The sequence below is a fragment of the Sceloporus undulatus genome, chromosome 1 (genome assembly GCF_019175285.1).
Source record: "Sceloporus undulatus isolate JIND9_A2432 ecotype Alabama chromosome 1, SceUnd_v1.1, whole genome shotgun sequence".
In the NCBI taxonomy this organism is placed as follows: Eukaryota; Metazoa; Chordata; class Lepidosauria; order Squamata; family Phrynosomatidae; genus Sceloporus; species Sceloporus undulatus.
The window spans coordinates 341,787,276-341,801,450 of NC_056522.1; the positions used below are offsets into that span (position 1 = coordinate 341,787,276).

The following is a 14,175-nucleotide window of genomic DNA, read 5'->3' on the forward strand; positions in this document are numbered from 1 at the left end:
ATCTACAACCACTGAAGGCACATTCTTGTATAGAATTACACTTACAGATTGATAGATTAGTGAAGGTGTGCTACTATTTCTATTCATAGCTACCTGTAGCTTAAGCAAAATGTAAACCATTTTGCTTGGGAAGAAGCATATAAAGATAGAAATTTACCACAGTATGGGATAGCAGTTTATTGTTTTCTGCACTTTGTAATTTTTCCTGCTAAATTAACACTGTTACACATCCATTTACATCATAAGTAGCAAAGATAATAGTAGGGATGGGCTGTGTTAAATTATTCATTTCCACACAGAAGAACAAATAATTTAATTTATTTCATCAACGCTTCCAGCAGACCCCAAATAATAATAATAATAATAATAATAATAATATAGTTTATTTGTATTTTCCCATCTCCCTCAGATGGATCAAGGCAGGATTACAATCAGTTAAAAACACATACATCAGTATAAAATACATTTAAAATACGTCAATAAAATAGTACAATTAATCTAAAAGCTAAATCCTTGTCGAGTGGTGATGCAATGATTTCTCGAATGGTATAAAGGTGATATTACAAAAGGTCAGGTGGATAAGCTCGCCGGAAGAGATCCATTTAAGTGCCCTCTTGAGGTAATAAGAAGGTAATAAGGTGGATCTCTTCTGGGAGATCGTTCCAAAATTTTGGGGTGACTGCTGTGAAAGCTCTCTGAGAAGTAAATGTGAGCTTAGTTGGGATGTGTTCTAACATGTTCTTCCCAGTTATTCTGAGTGCGGGGGCAGATTGTGTAGGGAGAGGCATTCCCGCAAGTAACTCAGGCCCAAGCCATGTAGGTCTTTAAAGGTGACAACCAACACCTTGTATTGCGCCCGGAAGCTGATCGGCAACCAGTGATGAGATTTTAGGACAGGTGTTTATATGGTCAAACCTAGATAACCTGTGACCAATATGGCTGCCGCATTTTGAACCAATTGAAGCTTCTGAACTTGGTACAAGGGTAGCCCCATGTAGAGCGTGTTACAGAAATCAAGACGAGAGATTACCAGTACAAGTACTACTGCTTCCAGGTCCTTTTGGTCCAGGTAAAGGACGCAGTTGGCATATCAACCGAAGTTGGTACCAAGCACTCCTGGCTGTCGCATCCACTTGAGATGATAATTGAAGCGACGAGTCCAGGAGTACTCCCAAACTGTGAACTTCGTCCTTTAGGGGAAGTGTGACCCCGTCCAGGACTCGTTGAGAAATCTCCATCCCCAGACTAGGAGTACCTATCGCGAGTTCCTCCGTTTTCTCTGGATTCAACTTGAGTTTGTTATCCCTCATCCAGCCCATTACCGACTCAAGGCAAGCATCCAGAGGAGAGATGCCATTTTTAGTCACTGCAACAGTCAGAGACATAGAGAAATAGATTTGGGTGTCATCAGCGTACTGATAAAACCGTGCCCCGTGTCTCTGGATGATCTCTCCCAGTGGCGTCATATAAATGTTAAAAAGCATGGGGGACAGAATGGCGCCCTGGGGGACGCCAGATGTCAGCTCTCTTTTAGAAGAGCAACTGTCCCTCCAGCATCACCATCTGGAATCTGCCCAAGTGCAGTGCAGTGCAGTGCCTCCAATACCTAACTCCCTCAGGCATTCAGGAGGATACCATGGTCTATGGTATCGAAGGCCGCTGAGATGTCCAAGAGCACCAACAAGGTCACACTTCCCCCGTCAATACCCAGATGTAGATCATCAACTAAGGCGACCATGGCCGTCTCAACTCCGTATCCTGCCCCGAAACCAGTTTGAAATGGGTCTAGATAATCGGCTGCCTCCAAGACAACTTGTAGTTGGAAGGCAACTGCCCTCTCGATCACCTTGCCCAAAAATGGTAATAAGGAGACCAGTCTATAATTATTTCTTACCAGGGGATCTAAGGAGGTTTTTTTCAAAAGCGGTTTAACCACCGCTTGTTTTAGTTGGTCTGAAAATTTACCCTCCCTAAAGGATGCACTGATTATAGATAGTAATAGTGTCTTCACTGCATCACCTCCCTGGGCGGTCAACCATGACGGGCACAGATCAAGGGGGTATGTTGTCCTCCTTACACTTCCAAGAAGCTTGTCCACTTCATCAGTATTCACAAACTCAAAATGATCCAGTTTAACATAGTCCACGGAGTCACTGGACACCTCTCTTACTGTTTCTATTTTAATGCTCACGTCCAGATCAGTTCTTATCTCAGAGATTTTATCTGCGAAAAAGTTGTTGAATGCATCACAGCAGGATTTAGTTGGTTCCAATAGTAAGTTCAGGGCAGGAGGCAGTGTGGTTAGCTCTTTAACCACCCTGAACAGCTCTGCTGGACGAGACCCTGCAGATGCAATGCGTACAGCAAAGAAGGACTGGAGAGACTGTAGCCTTCTACATCCTCTCTCAGCTCTCCCTCTATGCAATTTCAGGAAAGTGGGAGGGAGACTGTAGCCTTTCATGGTCCTCTCTTGGTTCCCTGGGCCCCTGCACAATGTCGATGTGGGGGAGGAAGGCAGTAGGTAGAACCAAGAGAATTTAGAATTGCAGTCCTAAATGGCTACTGACAGGATTTCCCATATCATGGATCAAATATTGATCAGAATGGAGAGTGCAGTCACGAAATAAGAAGACTAGGAATGGGAAGGGCAGCCATGAAAGAACTAGACAAGAACCTAAATTGTAAAGATGTACAACTGAGCACTAAAGTCAGAATTATCCAAGTCATTACATTCCCCATTAGCATGTACATGTGTGAGAGCTGGACAATGAAGAAAGCGGATAGGAAGAAAATCTACTCATTTGAGACATGGTGCTGGAGAAGAGTGCTGAGGATATTGTGGACAGCCCAAAAAACAAACAAATAGGTCCTTCAACAGATCAAGCCTGAAATCTCCCTGGAAGACAAGATACTGAAACTGAGGTTACCATACTTTGACCACATCATGAGAAGGCGTAACTCATTAGAAAAGACAATAATGCTAGGAATGGTAGTAGAAAGAGAGGAAGAGTGCATCTCAGATGGTTACACTCAATCAAAGAGGCCACAGGCCTGAATTTGCAGGACCGAAGCAGAGCAGTGGAGGACAGGGGCTCTTGGAGATGTCTCATCCATAAGGTCTCCACAAGTCACGGTTGATTCAAGGGCAGTTAACAACAAACAGACATTAACCTAAGGACAAACAGTTACTTAAATAGAGGTTTTGAAGGAGGCCAACTCCAAATGACAATGAATTGCAGACCTAAATATTTCCGAGTGAGCAGGTATCCTCTGAAAGCTGTTCTATAAGGCCCGAATCTGCATGGTCACCTGCAGTGCAGCCATAGGAGCAAAACTTATTGGGCAACCCAGGCAGGCTGCTCTCCCACACCTGCGTCCATTTCCAGAACTCAGACAAATCCATGCCTGAGGGCAGGGAACTGTCAAATTAACTGATCTGTAAGCTGCTCTGAGAGCTTTTGTGGCTGAGGACTCTAAACAAATAAATAAACCCACCCCGCTCCCCAAGGGAGAACCTATCTGGCCCAAAGACCTTACCTTCGTGCTACAGGTCATTAGCCTATTTCTTTCCCTCTTTGACAGAAGAGCAGCAACTCTGTGAAAGGTCGGAAGCCACTTGATGTCACACATACCCCAACTTGGCCCCACCATCCCTGCTGCCAGGACAGAGTCATCTGTTGAGTTTCCTGCTGGCCATGTCACTGGCAAAGGCACAAAGGACCTCTGGGGAAAGGAATGGGGGAATAAGGTGGCAAACCCACAGGCACCCAGATCACCTTCGTCAGCACCACCTACCTCCCCTCTTTACGCCTGTCTTCAATCCAGTGGCAAGGAAAGGCCCCACGCAGGCAATGTGAGCAGATGTCCTCCTTTTACCAGACATGTCCTACATTTCAACCTTCTGTCCAGGAGGAATTCCAAAATATCCTCTATTCTGAGCATTTTTGACACCTGATGCAGGTCATGTTTTAGTAAACTCCCAACAAAAGAGACTGCCTATCTCTTCAGGGTTCCTCTGGCATATCCATATTATGCATGGTTGAGTACATAAATAAAATACAGTACAGTCAGCCCTCAATATGCACTGACTCTTTATCCATGCATCCAACCATCCATGGTTGAAAATATTTAAAATATATTCAAACTCCAACAAGCAAATCTTGATTTTGACTTTTTACATAAGGGACACCATATTACAGTACTTGTTGTTGTTAGCTGCCCTCGAGTCCAACTCATGGTGACCCTGTACATGAGACATCTCAAGGATTCCCTGTCCTCCACTACTCTGCTTAAGTCGTGCAAAACTATGCCTGTTCCCCACCCCTCGAATGAGTACAGCCGTCTTACATGCGGTCTTCTCCTCTTTCTTCTAACCTCTACTTTTCTTAGTATCATTATTTTCTCTAGTCAGCCATGCCTTCTTATAATGTGGCCAAAGTACTACAGCCTCAATTTGATCATCTTGGCTTCCAAGGAGAGTTCAGGCTTGATCTGTTCAAAGATCTATCTGTTTGTCTTTTTTGCTGTCCATGGTATCCTCAGCACTCTTTTCCAGCATCACATCTCAAATGAATTGATTTTCTTTTTGTCTGCTTCCTTTACTGTCCAGCTTTCACAGCTGTGTGCGATGATGGGGAATAAAATGGCCTGGACGATTCTAACTTCAGTACTCATGCATATATCTTTACCCTTTAGGATCTTTTCTAATTCCTTCATAGATGTCCTACTCGTTCCTAGTCTTTTTCTGATTTCTTGGCTGCAGTCTCAATTCTGATCAAAGTTTGATCCTAGGTATGGGAATTCTCTGACTACAGTATTTTGATTTCCTCACCACTGTATACAGTGGGGTTTGAGCATCCATGGATTTTGTTATCCATGGAGGGTCCTGGAGCCGCACCCCAGAGGTTACCAAGGACCCCACTTTATATGTAATATACAACTGTAAATAAACCATATAGAGAGCCAATGTGGCATAGTGGTTCGGACCAGGGTTCGATTCCCTGCTGGGCCATGAAACCTGACCCTGGACAAGTCACACTCTCTCAGCCTCAGAAGATGGCACTGGCAACCCCATGATAAGTTTTGGTCACCATAAGTCAGAAACAACCTTTTAAAAATTATTATATATAAAAACAGATATTATTATTATTATTAACCTTTATTTATAAAGCGCTGTAAATTTACACAGCGCTGTACATACAGTCTTTTTAATTAGACGTTTCCCTGCCCTCAGGCTTACATCATTCCAATAATCATTCCAAACACATTAAACATCGCATACCAATGCAATACAAAACACTACACAAAATTAAAATTACTTCCTTCCCCTTAACTCTTGAATGTTTTTTGCTTCTGATCTGACTTTCTTATTCTTTTCATATATAAATAGCATATATTATTACTACTATATTATATCATTTTATAATCTATGTTATTTTCGTGCCAATATTTCATTTGACAACATCTTGTTATTCCTAATTCTGATATTCTTATACCGTATACAAAAGGTAAACACACACACACACACATATATATATACTCCCCTTGACAAGAAAGAATATACTGTACTTTTAATACCATTTCCCTAAATCTATCAGCATCAATATGTAAATAGATTTTGTAACCCCTGTGAGAAGTTGGCAGCATGAGCTTTCCTAGACTTGAGCTACTTCCTCAGATGCATTATTATTACTATTAATTCTCAATAACTGTATTTTTGTATTATTATCATCTTACTCTATTAAACCACCTCAAGTCAAACGACTCAAAGGCGCACAATATCAACAAATAAATAATAACAATAATAGATTTTATTTATATCTGCCTTTCCAGAAGGATCAATAGAATTACAGTAGAAATACATCAATCAATCAATCAATCAATCTCCCCTTCTCCATATGAAATTACTTTATGTGTATTGTTTTCACTTATTTTACTTTGGTCGTGTCCAAAACACACTGCAGAAGCAACCCAGTTTGAGAGTGCTTTGAGTGCCTTGGCTCAGTGCTGTGTGGGAATCCTGGGAATTGTAGTTCATTGTGGCACCAGAGCTCACAAAACTACAGTTCCCAGAATTCCCTAGCATTGAGCCAGGGCAGCTAAAGCGGTCTCAGACTGGTCAGCCTGCAGCAGGAGTCTCCAGAGCAGAGGAGGGCCCTGGGTCATGAGGGCCGCACAACAGACCTACCTGAGGAAGGCGAAAGGCGCTTCCCGTCCTTTTCAGACCCTCCGCGGCCGCCGTCGTCATCGCCGAGCCCCCCGGCCTCGGAGGCTTCTTCAAAGCGGGCGGCCAGCGCGTCCGACATCTGAAGGCGGCCGAACCCGAGTAGCCCACCGAAAAGAGGCGGAAACGTCCGGAAAAAGCCGAGCCGCGGGCGGAAACGTCCGGAAAAAGCCGAAGCAGCCTGTGTGAAACTCCTTCCTCCGACCACCGCTTGAAAAGATAAGATGGAGGCGCCCACCGGAAGTGTCGGTCTCCATGGCGACCGCGGCAGGAAAGACGCGTTGCCAAAGCGACGGGGGCCTCAAAATGGAGGACGGCACTTTAGAGACGGAGACGGAGGACGACGACGACGACAAGGACGACGACGATGACTACGACGATGAGGATGATGAATACGAGGAGGAGGAGGAGCAGGAGGAGGAAGGCGGGGAAGGGGAAGGGCCGCGGCGGCCCAAGCGCTCCGCCACCCGAAGCCGAAGCGGCGCCAAGCTCCACCGAGGACTCTCCGCCGAATCCAGATCCGAAGCCTCGGAGGTGAGACTCAGGGCCTCCTTGGAGCCCTCCGCCGCCGCCTCCTCCTCCGCCACTGGGCCGCCCCACTTGGCCTGGAGCCCCGAAGAGGTGGCCGCCTGGGTCGAAGCCCTGGGCTTCCCTCAGTACAAGGTAAGGCCCAGGAGCATGGCCTCCTCCCCCTCGTCCTCCACACAGACATCGGCCTCCGCAGGGAGGGAGGGAGGGATGCAGGCACTGCGCTCGGAGGGAGAGGGAAAGGCACAGGTACGGGATACGGGGCACTAGGCTGAAGGAGAGACTTATCCGTGTGGAAGGGATCTGGGAGCCCAAGGAGACCACGAGTTGAACATGAGTCAACAGTGTGATGCGGCAGCTAACAAGGCCAATGCGATTCTAGGCTGCATCAATAGACGTATAGTGTCTAGACCAAGGAAAGTAATAGGGCCACTCTATTCTGCTCTGGTCAGGCCCCACCTGGAATACTGTGTCCAGTTCTGGGCAAGAGAAGGTTAAGAGGTGATATGACAGCCCTCTTTAAGTATTTGAAGGGATGTCATACTGAGGAGGGGGGAGCAAGCTTGTTTTCTGCTGCTCCAGAGAACAGGATACAGAGCAATGGATGGCAGTTACAGGAGAAGAGATTCCACTTCAGCATGAGGGGAACTTCCTGAGAGTAAGGGCTGATCGACAGTGGAACACATTCCTTCCTCAGAGAGTGGCGGAGTCTCCTTCCTTGGAGGTCCTTAAGCAGAGGCTGGAGGGCCATTGGTCGGGGTGCTTTGACTGTGGGTTCCTGCATGGCAGAATAAAGGGGTGGGACTGCAGGGCCCTTGCGGTCTCTTCCAACTCTATGATTCTATGACTGTAGTATTTCTATTTTGTTTTAAGCAGGAGTGCTTCACTGAGAATTTCATTTCTGGACGCAAACTCATCCATGTGAACTGTTCAAACCTGCCACAGATTGGGATAACAGACTTTGAACATATGAAGGTGAGAGCACATGTTTTAATTGCCTGTTCTTTGTAGTGAGGAGACCTTGGTCACTGTCCTCCAGGTGTTACACCATTCAGTCAGTCACCTTTTCCTAGAGCATTCCTTGCTTTCACATGTGGTATTTTCCCCTCAGTTTCAATGAGGTTGTCGCACAATCCCTGCATGCGTGTCCTGGCACAGCTAAAGCCCTGCATCAGAGGCTATGATGCATAATTTACGATGACAAAGCTACGTTACTGACATGATGATTCTCAGCCATGGTAGTGAATTGCAGCAGTGCACAAGGAGCACCACGGAAGATAATCCTGGTGCCCAATGTGTCCTGTTGCGCATTGGGACATGTTGCACATCGGGACTGTTGCTCAACAGCTCTGCTGTTGGCTCTATTGGTGCAATGGTCCCAGGGACATAGCTACATCTCTGCTCTCCTCCTAGAAATACAATTGTCGAACAACATCACAATTCACCTCTGTCTGATCATAAGGCAATTGACAGTGATGTAAACACTTGCTATCATTTCAGCCAATGTGCCTTACCACACCATTCTGGTTTCGTGAAATAGTATCTGCTGGCATATTCGTTGTGATGCTTCTGGTTATTTGTACTATATCAGCTATACATGGCACTGTCATTCACTTTTCAGTTGTATTGTGGGTAATGATTGCAGGATGGTAACAGACAACATAGTTTGATATATAGATCTAGTGTTACTATTCTGCTTCCACAATGTAGATGAATGATGAAGGGGTGGGCAATTACACAGGGAATAATCTTTGCTCCATTACATTTCCAAAGGGCTCATTACTGTTTCCCAATGCAATGGAAGTGATGCCACCTCACCTCCAGCCCCATTTTGGGCCAGGGTTCAGCCATAAATATGGGTTTGGGGCAGTTAGGTGTCATGGGGAAGAGGAACCCAGCACTGTTACATATAGTTTGAGATGTCACAGTCAATATTTTCCATTATATTTATTCAAGTGTTTGTAAATTTGGGTAAATTTTTATATAAAAGTTTAAATAAAGTTCTTAAATACTAACTTGAAGTCCTTATTAAACTTATAACTGACAAGAGCTTGACAGAAAGGAGAAGTGCCACAAACAGGGCTGAAGACAAGACTCAAAACGCTGCAAAGCGCATGAAGGTCTCTGCCTGGAGACCTGATTTATTCCCCCTCAAGTTCTTTACATTGCATTTTTGAAGAAATTTGCTATGAAGTTCTTCTTTTTAAAGTATTGAAAAACTTTATATTAAGTGTCCATTCATGTTTCTCTTTAAAACACAAGCAACTAAAAGTGAATACTAGGAACAGTAATGAATTACAGGTTGAGTCTCCTTTATCCAAAATGCTTAGGATCAGAAGTTTTTACGATTTGGGATTTTTTTCAAATTTTGGAATATTTGCATATACTATATAGTGACATGTCTTGGAGATGGGATCCATGTCTAAACATGAAATTCATTTTTGTTTCACATATTCCTTATACACGTAGCCTGAAGATAATTCTATACATAATATTTTAAAGAATTTTGTACATGAAGGAAAATTTGTATACACTGAACCGTCAGAAATCAAAGGTGTCACTATCTCAGCCACTTATGTAGACAGTTTCAGATTTTGGAATATTTTGGATTTCTGGGAAAAGGGGCACTCAACCTATAAAACAAAAGGGAATAGCAGCTTTTTTGCAACTATATAGGTAGAGAAGCAAAAGCAATGGGGGAAATATTTTTTTCAAAAGTAGACAGTTCATAATGACATAAATGAGGCTCAAACCATCATCATTTATGCTTTAAAAAAAGATAGTCCATATGCCATCATGGACACCTGACCTATGATGGTACAGAGATCCTTCCTAGTTACTCCTTTTCCAAATACATTTCTTACAGTATCTGTGTTGGGCTGTTGTGAGAAAAAACAACACTCTTGTAACCTAAAAGTCTAAGGGCCTAACTAGATGCAACAGTATCCGATTTGTGCAGCAATATCAACCTGGGAACACCTGAGTGCAAAGCATGCATTCTTCCACTGGAATATAGTCCCTCTGCTGTTTCATCATGGGATAAGACAGATATGTAGCTGTGGTCTCTAGATGCTTTTTGTACTTCCATAATCCCTCACAATTGGCTAATGGTTATGGCATACAGAACAGAAACATCTGGAAGACCACAGTCACCCATTCCTCAGTAAAAGGATGAAAACTGTGTAGTCAGAAACTGAAGGAGTCTTCACTTGAAGTGTTCTTCATCCTAAAGGTTGCAGACTGCCCTGGTTGGGTAAACCAGGATACAGTCAAAGTCTAACTTGGAACAGCAATTCAGTTGCATGTGTAATCCAGAGGCAGATGCAAGAGAGTAGTTGAGGTGATGAGGGTAAACATGGAATAGGAGCCAGTTCAGGAATGGAGATCTAGAAGCTAGGAGTAAGCAACAGGCAAATTCATCAGCAACTGGGTTCCACAAAGGAAAGACCTGTGTATTTCAAGCAGTGGAGATGCCAGAAAGGAAGGTTTAATTGCCCTGGTCCTCCAGATAGTCACCCCAAACTAGCAGATTTCTACCCTAGAAGAGCCCCTTTACTCCTGACAAATATGGTGTCTTGGTACTTTGATAATGGGAGACTGCCTATTCCTGTATCTTCTGGTACCAATTCCTACTTCAGCTAAGTGGTTCTTATAATCTCCAAGGAAAAGGCATGTTCCTCAGGGCCCCCATCTGAGGGTGACTGTTGCTGAGACCTAGTCTAGCATTTCCTCAGTTTCTTCCTCTGAAGAAGAGATTTCCAGTCCTGTGTCTGATGTCTGTCCCACTTAACATTTCTAATAAACACTGTATTCAGGGGTAGCTGTGTTGGCTATATAGCTAAGTGCAATAACTTCCAAAATTCACAAAACAGTGATGCACAAAATGCACAAAATGCATGATACAAGCTTTCAAAGAGATTGTGTTAAGCTTCTTTTTGGTTTTCAGGAGATTTCAAGGCATGTGCGAGAATTGCTGAAAATAGAGGAGCCCCTTTTTGTCAGAAGCATCGCTCTCCCACCAAGAGATAATATGGGTTTGTTTCTAGAGCAAAAATCTCGAACTGGAACACGAAGTGATGCCCTTACCTATCCTCAGTTTATTCAAGATGCAGGGTTACGTGATTATGAGCCAAAGTTTCCAACTCCGCAGCCTTCAGCATCACAGTATGAAGGCTCAGAGCATGAAAGTCCGTGGGCATCTAGTTCTTTTCTCTACAAATAAAAAGATTTACATTGTTTTCACAAGTGTGCCAGATCTTGCCCTTTAAATTTCATATGGTTCCCTCTCGCTGCACAGTCAGTGGAACAAGAGTCATTATTATCTAGTGATGTCTTTCAAATAGATAAGATGTTCTACCATTTGTGGAAGCTTGTTTTTTATCTTTGTTTTATCTTTATATCTACTCTTTCCCCCAAGATTGAACCTTAATTTGATTCTATTTTTGCAAGACGTTTTATGAGTCATTATGGTTTATTAGGTTAGATCAGTGATGGAGGGCCACCTGGAAATGGGTTGATGGTGTTAGATGTGTGGTTGCATCCCAGGTCATTGGCCCACTGGCCAAAATGCTAATTGGCACTCTAGCCAGGGATTTGGCTTTGCTGCTCTTGAGTCTTCCCCAGTACAAGACGTTCAAAGCATCTGCACCTGGATGATGTATCTGCTGATTGAGCATATATTAGGATTTGCGCATTATTCAGTATTGTGGTAGGGAGGGCATATTAATGGAGACTTCACTGTTATCATCAACAAATGATTACAAATAATACCTGGTATTCCTGTCCCTGCTAGATTCTAGGGGGTAGGGCTAGGGGAGAGAGCAGACTGGAGCTGCAGCCACTGCTGGCCAAAATTGGCTTGGCAGTTAGAGATTTTCTCCACTTGAGGTAGATGTTATTCATTCTTTTTGTTTCAATAATACTAATGGTTGTTCAGCTACTCAGACACCAATTCATTTCTGCTGACTTACCTTTGGACATAATCCCCTGACTTTAAGAAGCAATTGCAATGAAAATAGATGAAACAGAGACACGTTTTTGTTGTTGTTAAATGACTATTACAGTCCTAAAACAACAGACAGAACAATCATGCATTTACTCTGTCAGTGCAGAATAAGATCATATCTACAGAAGAGATCATCCTTATTGGAGTTCACCCTAATATCTCCTTGTTGCCCCCATATAAAGGCTCAAAGAGTGGCTAACAAAGTATGCTGATGTCTAAGATAGTATGCCATGAAAACTCAGATTTGAATTTCACATCATCCATGAATTCTCTGAGTAGTGTTAGGCAAGCCACTTTATCTATAGCATTGCCAAAATAAAACAGGGATATTCTAAGGATTATTAAGGTTCCATATGTGAAGTGTTCGATCCATGCCAAATATTATATCAAAAACTATTAAGTATTCAACAAGGAAGAGAGCAGCCATTTTTGTTACAATATAAAATATTTCATAATAGATAATTTCTGGATAAACAGATGCTATGTGCAGCAGAATACAAACAAACAAAAGGATCCTTCTGCCTCAAGTCCATTGCTTAACACATTTGCTGTTCCCTTCTGAGAAACGTGCCCTGCACTTTGGGGATGAATCTTACCTGCTGCTTGCAGTGAATGGCACCAGCAAGTCAGTCACTATTAATGTAAAAGGTTCAAGTCAAGTTGAGTCAGTGTGTCATTTTTGTCGAATCAAGTCAGCTCATTGAAGTGAATTGAGTTTGATTTAAATCCAACTCAGTTGACTTGAATCTACATCGCTGCTATTTACAGACTTCCAGTTCTGTTCTTTGCTCTTGGGAACTTCACCTTAATCCTATAATTGTCCCATGATACATTTTGGCCTTTAGGTAAACCTGCTCAGCCACTACCAATTTGTTCTTGTTTTGAGGTCAAATAGACACTCTGTATCATCGCTTCTCAGCCTTTTGGCTGGGAAAGCTTTCTCTAAAGTATCTTGCCTGATTCCTGAGCCATTTCACTTTACAGAACACACCAACTGGAACTTCTGCTTCTGGAATCAGGTACAGTATCAACCTTTGTAGTCCCCAAAAAACACTTCTACCCCCTTTTATATTGCTAGTTCTTGTATGTGCATGTTTGTGTGAAAGTTATTTCCTTTAAATAAAATTATATTTGGATCTTGTATTCTGGAGTTCTCTTTCTTGGAACTGGTATATACAGGTTTCATCTCTGCCTTTAGTTGCCCAAAGCCCTCTCAGCAGCTTCACTTGAACTAATAAAATTCCCCCTATTAAATATTATTAAATAGTAAAAATTTGTTGTAGGTGACCTCTGGGACCCTGGCATTTTGGGATTACAATGCCATACTTCACAAAAAGCCTGAATAAATTATATAAGTTGTTTTGACAAAAACTTGATAGAAATTTATTATATACCTATCTGAAAATTGAAATGAAAAGGAGTAATGTCTCATTTTTCAGCACTTTTTATGTTTCTGTATCCGAATTTGTTTGAAATAGTTAGTTTCATCAAGTAAATAATTGATTCCAACTTCATAGTAACAGCTCAGAAGAAGCCTCCATTTTTATAATGGTGGTACTTTTCCATGTGTGACTGGCCCATCCCTCCTCCCCATTCCATCGGGCTGAAGGGCAACGGATGGAGGCTATGTGGTGAGGGGTCGTGTCTAGAGCAGGACATTTAAACCGTTCTCCAAGCCTTTTACCAGCACCAAACGCTGGGAGCCGAGTGCTGGCCCTTCTTTCTTCCCTATTCCACCGGGCTGAAGAGAGGATGTGGGCAGAGTTTATAGTTGGACTAAAATAACAAAGTTGCCAGTCCTAGCTAATGCATTGTAGTTTTTGGGACATCTGGGTTGGCAACTTGGAAAGTCAGATGGAATATAACGGGAATGAGGTGGCCGAGGCAGGAACAGGAGCGCAATTGAGGTTGTATGGGGCAAAGGAAAATATGGCGATAGCAGAGTGAAATTTTGTTACAAAAGAAGACGGGATCGATGTTTGAAAGCGATCCCGCCTTCAGTTCACTCTGTTACCCAAGGTAGGATAGGGAGCTTATCATCCATGCCACAAAACATTACCTTGCTCCTCTGTAATGCCAAGTTGGTTAAGAATAAGACCCTTATTATCCATGATCTCATAACGGATGAGAATGCCAACCTGGCTTGTTTCACAGAAACCTGTCTCGGAGAAGATAGTGCCATCACTTGGAATCAAGCTCTCCCAGCTGGGTATCCTGTTGTTGAGCAGGTCAGGGAAAGTGGGCGAGGGGGCGGAGTGGTTCTGGTTCATAGAGACAATCTCATCCTGACCAGGATACCTGTCCGGAAGACTGACCGCCTCAAATGTATGTACCCACGCCTGAAGACCAGGGACAGTATAGGGATTCTGTTGGTATACTGTCCACCCCATTGTCTAACTGAGCTGACACAACAGGTCTC

At 43.2% G+C, this 14,175-nt stretch overlaps 2 protein-coding genes across 4 annotated transcripts in view; one reads left to right on the top strand and one right to left on the bottom strand.

The window, feature by feature from the left end:
- Positions 1-6,414, bottom strand: part of TMED8 (transmembrane p24 trafficking protein family member 8) — a 28,420-nt gene extending 22,006 nt beyond the window's left edge. The window contains exon 1 of the mRNA XM_042468008.1: positions 6,188-6,414. Within this exon, the coding sequence (XP_042323942.1) occupies positions 6,188-6,305 (118 nt within the window). The 5' untranslated portion in view covers positions 6,306-6,414. The remainder of the gene's footprint in view (positions 1-6,187) is intronic.
- Positions 6,414-12,897, top strand: SAMD15 (sterile alpha motif domain containing 15). 3 transcript variants are annotated; one of them, XM_042468038.1, is made up of 3 exons: positions 6,414-6,757; positions 7,628-7,726; positions 10,698-12,897. In XM_042468038.1, exons 1-3 carry the CDS (start codon positions 6,479-6,481, stop codon positions 10,971-10,973), a joined length of 654 nt encoding a protein of 217 aa, XP_042323972.1. In that variant the 5' UTR covers positions 6,414-6,478; the 3' UTR covers positions 10,974-12,897. The 3 variants fall into 3 exon arrangements, with proteins under 3 accessions (XP_042323972.1, XP_042323956.1, XP_042323964.1); XM_042468022.1 differs by having other exon boundaries at positions 6,416-6,886; positions 7,625-7,726; XM_042468030.1 differs by having other exon boundaries at positions 6,435-6,886.
- Positions 12,898-14,175: the final 1,278 nt, after the last annotated feature.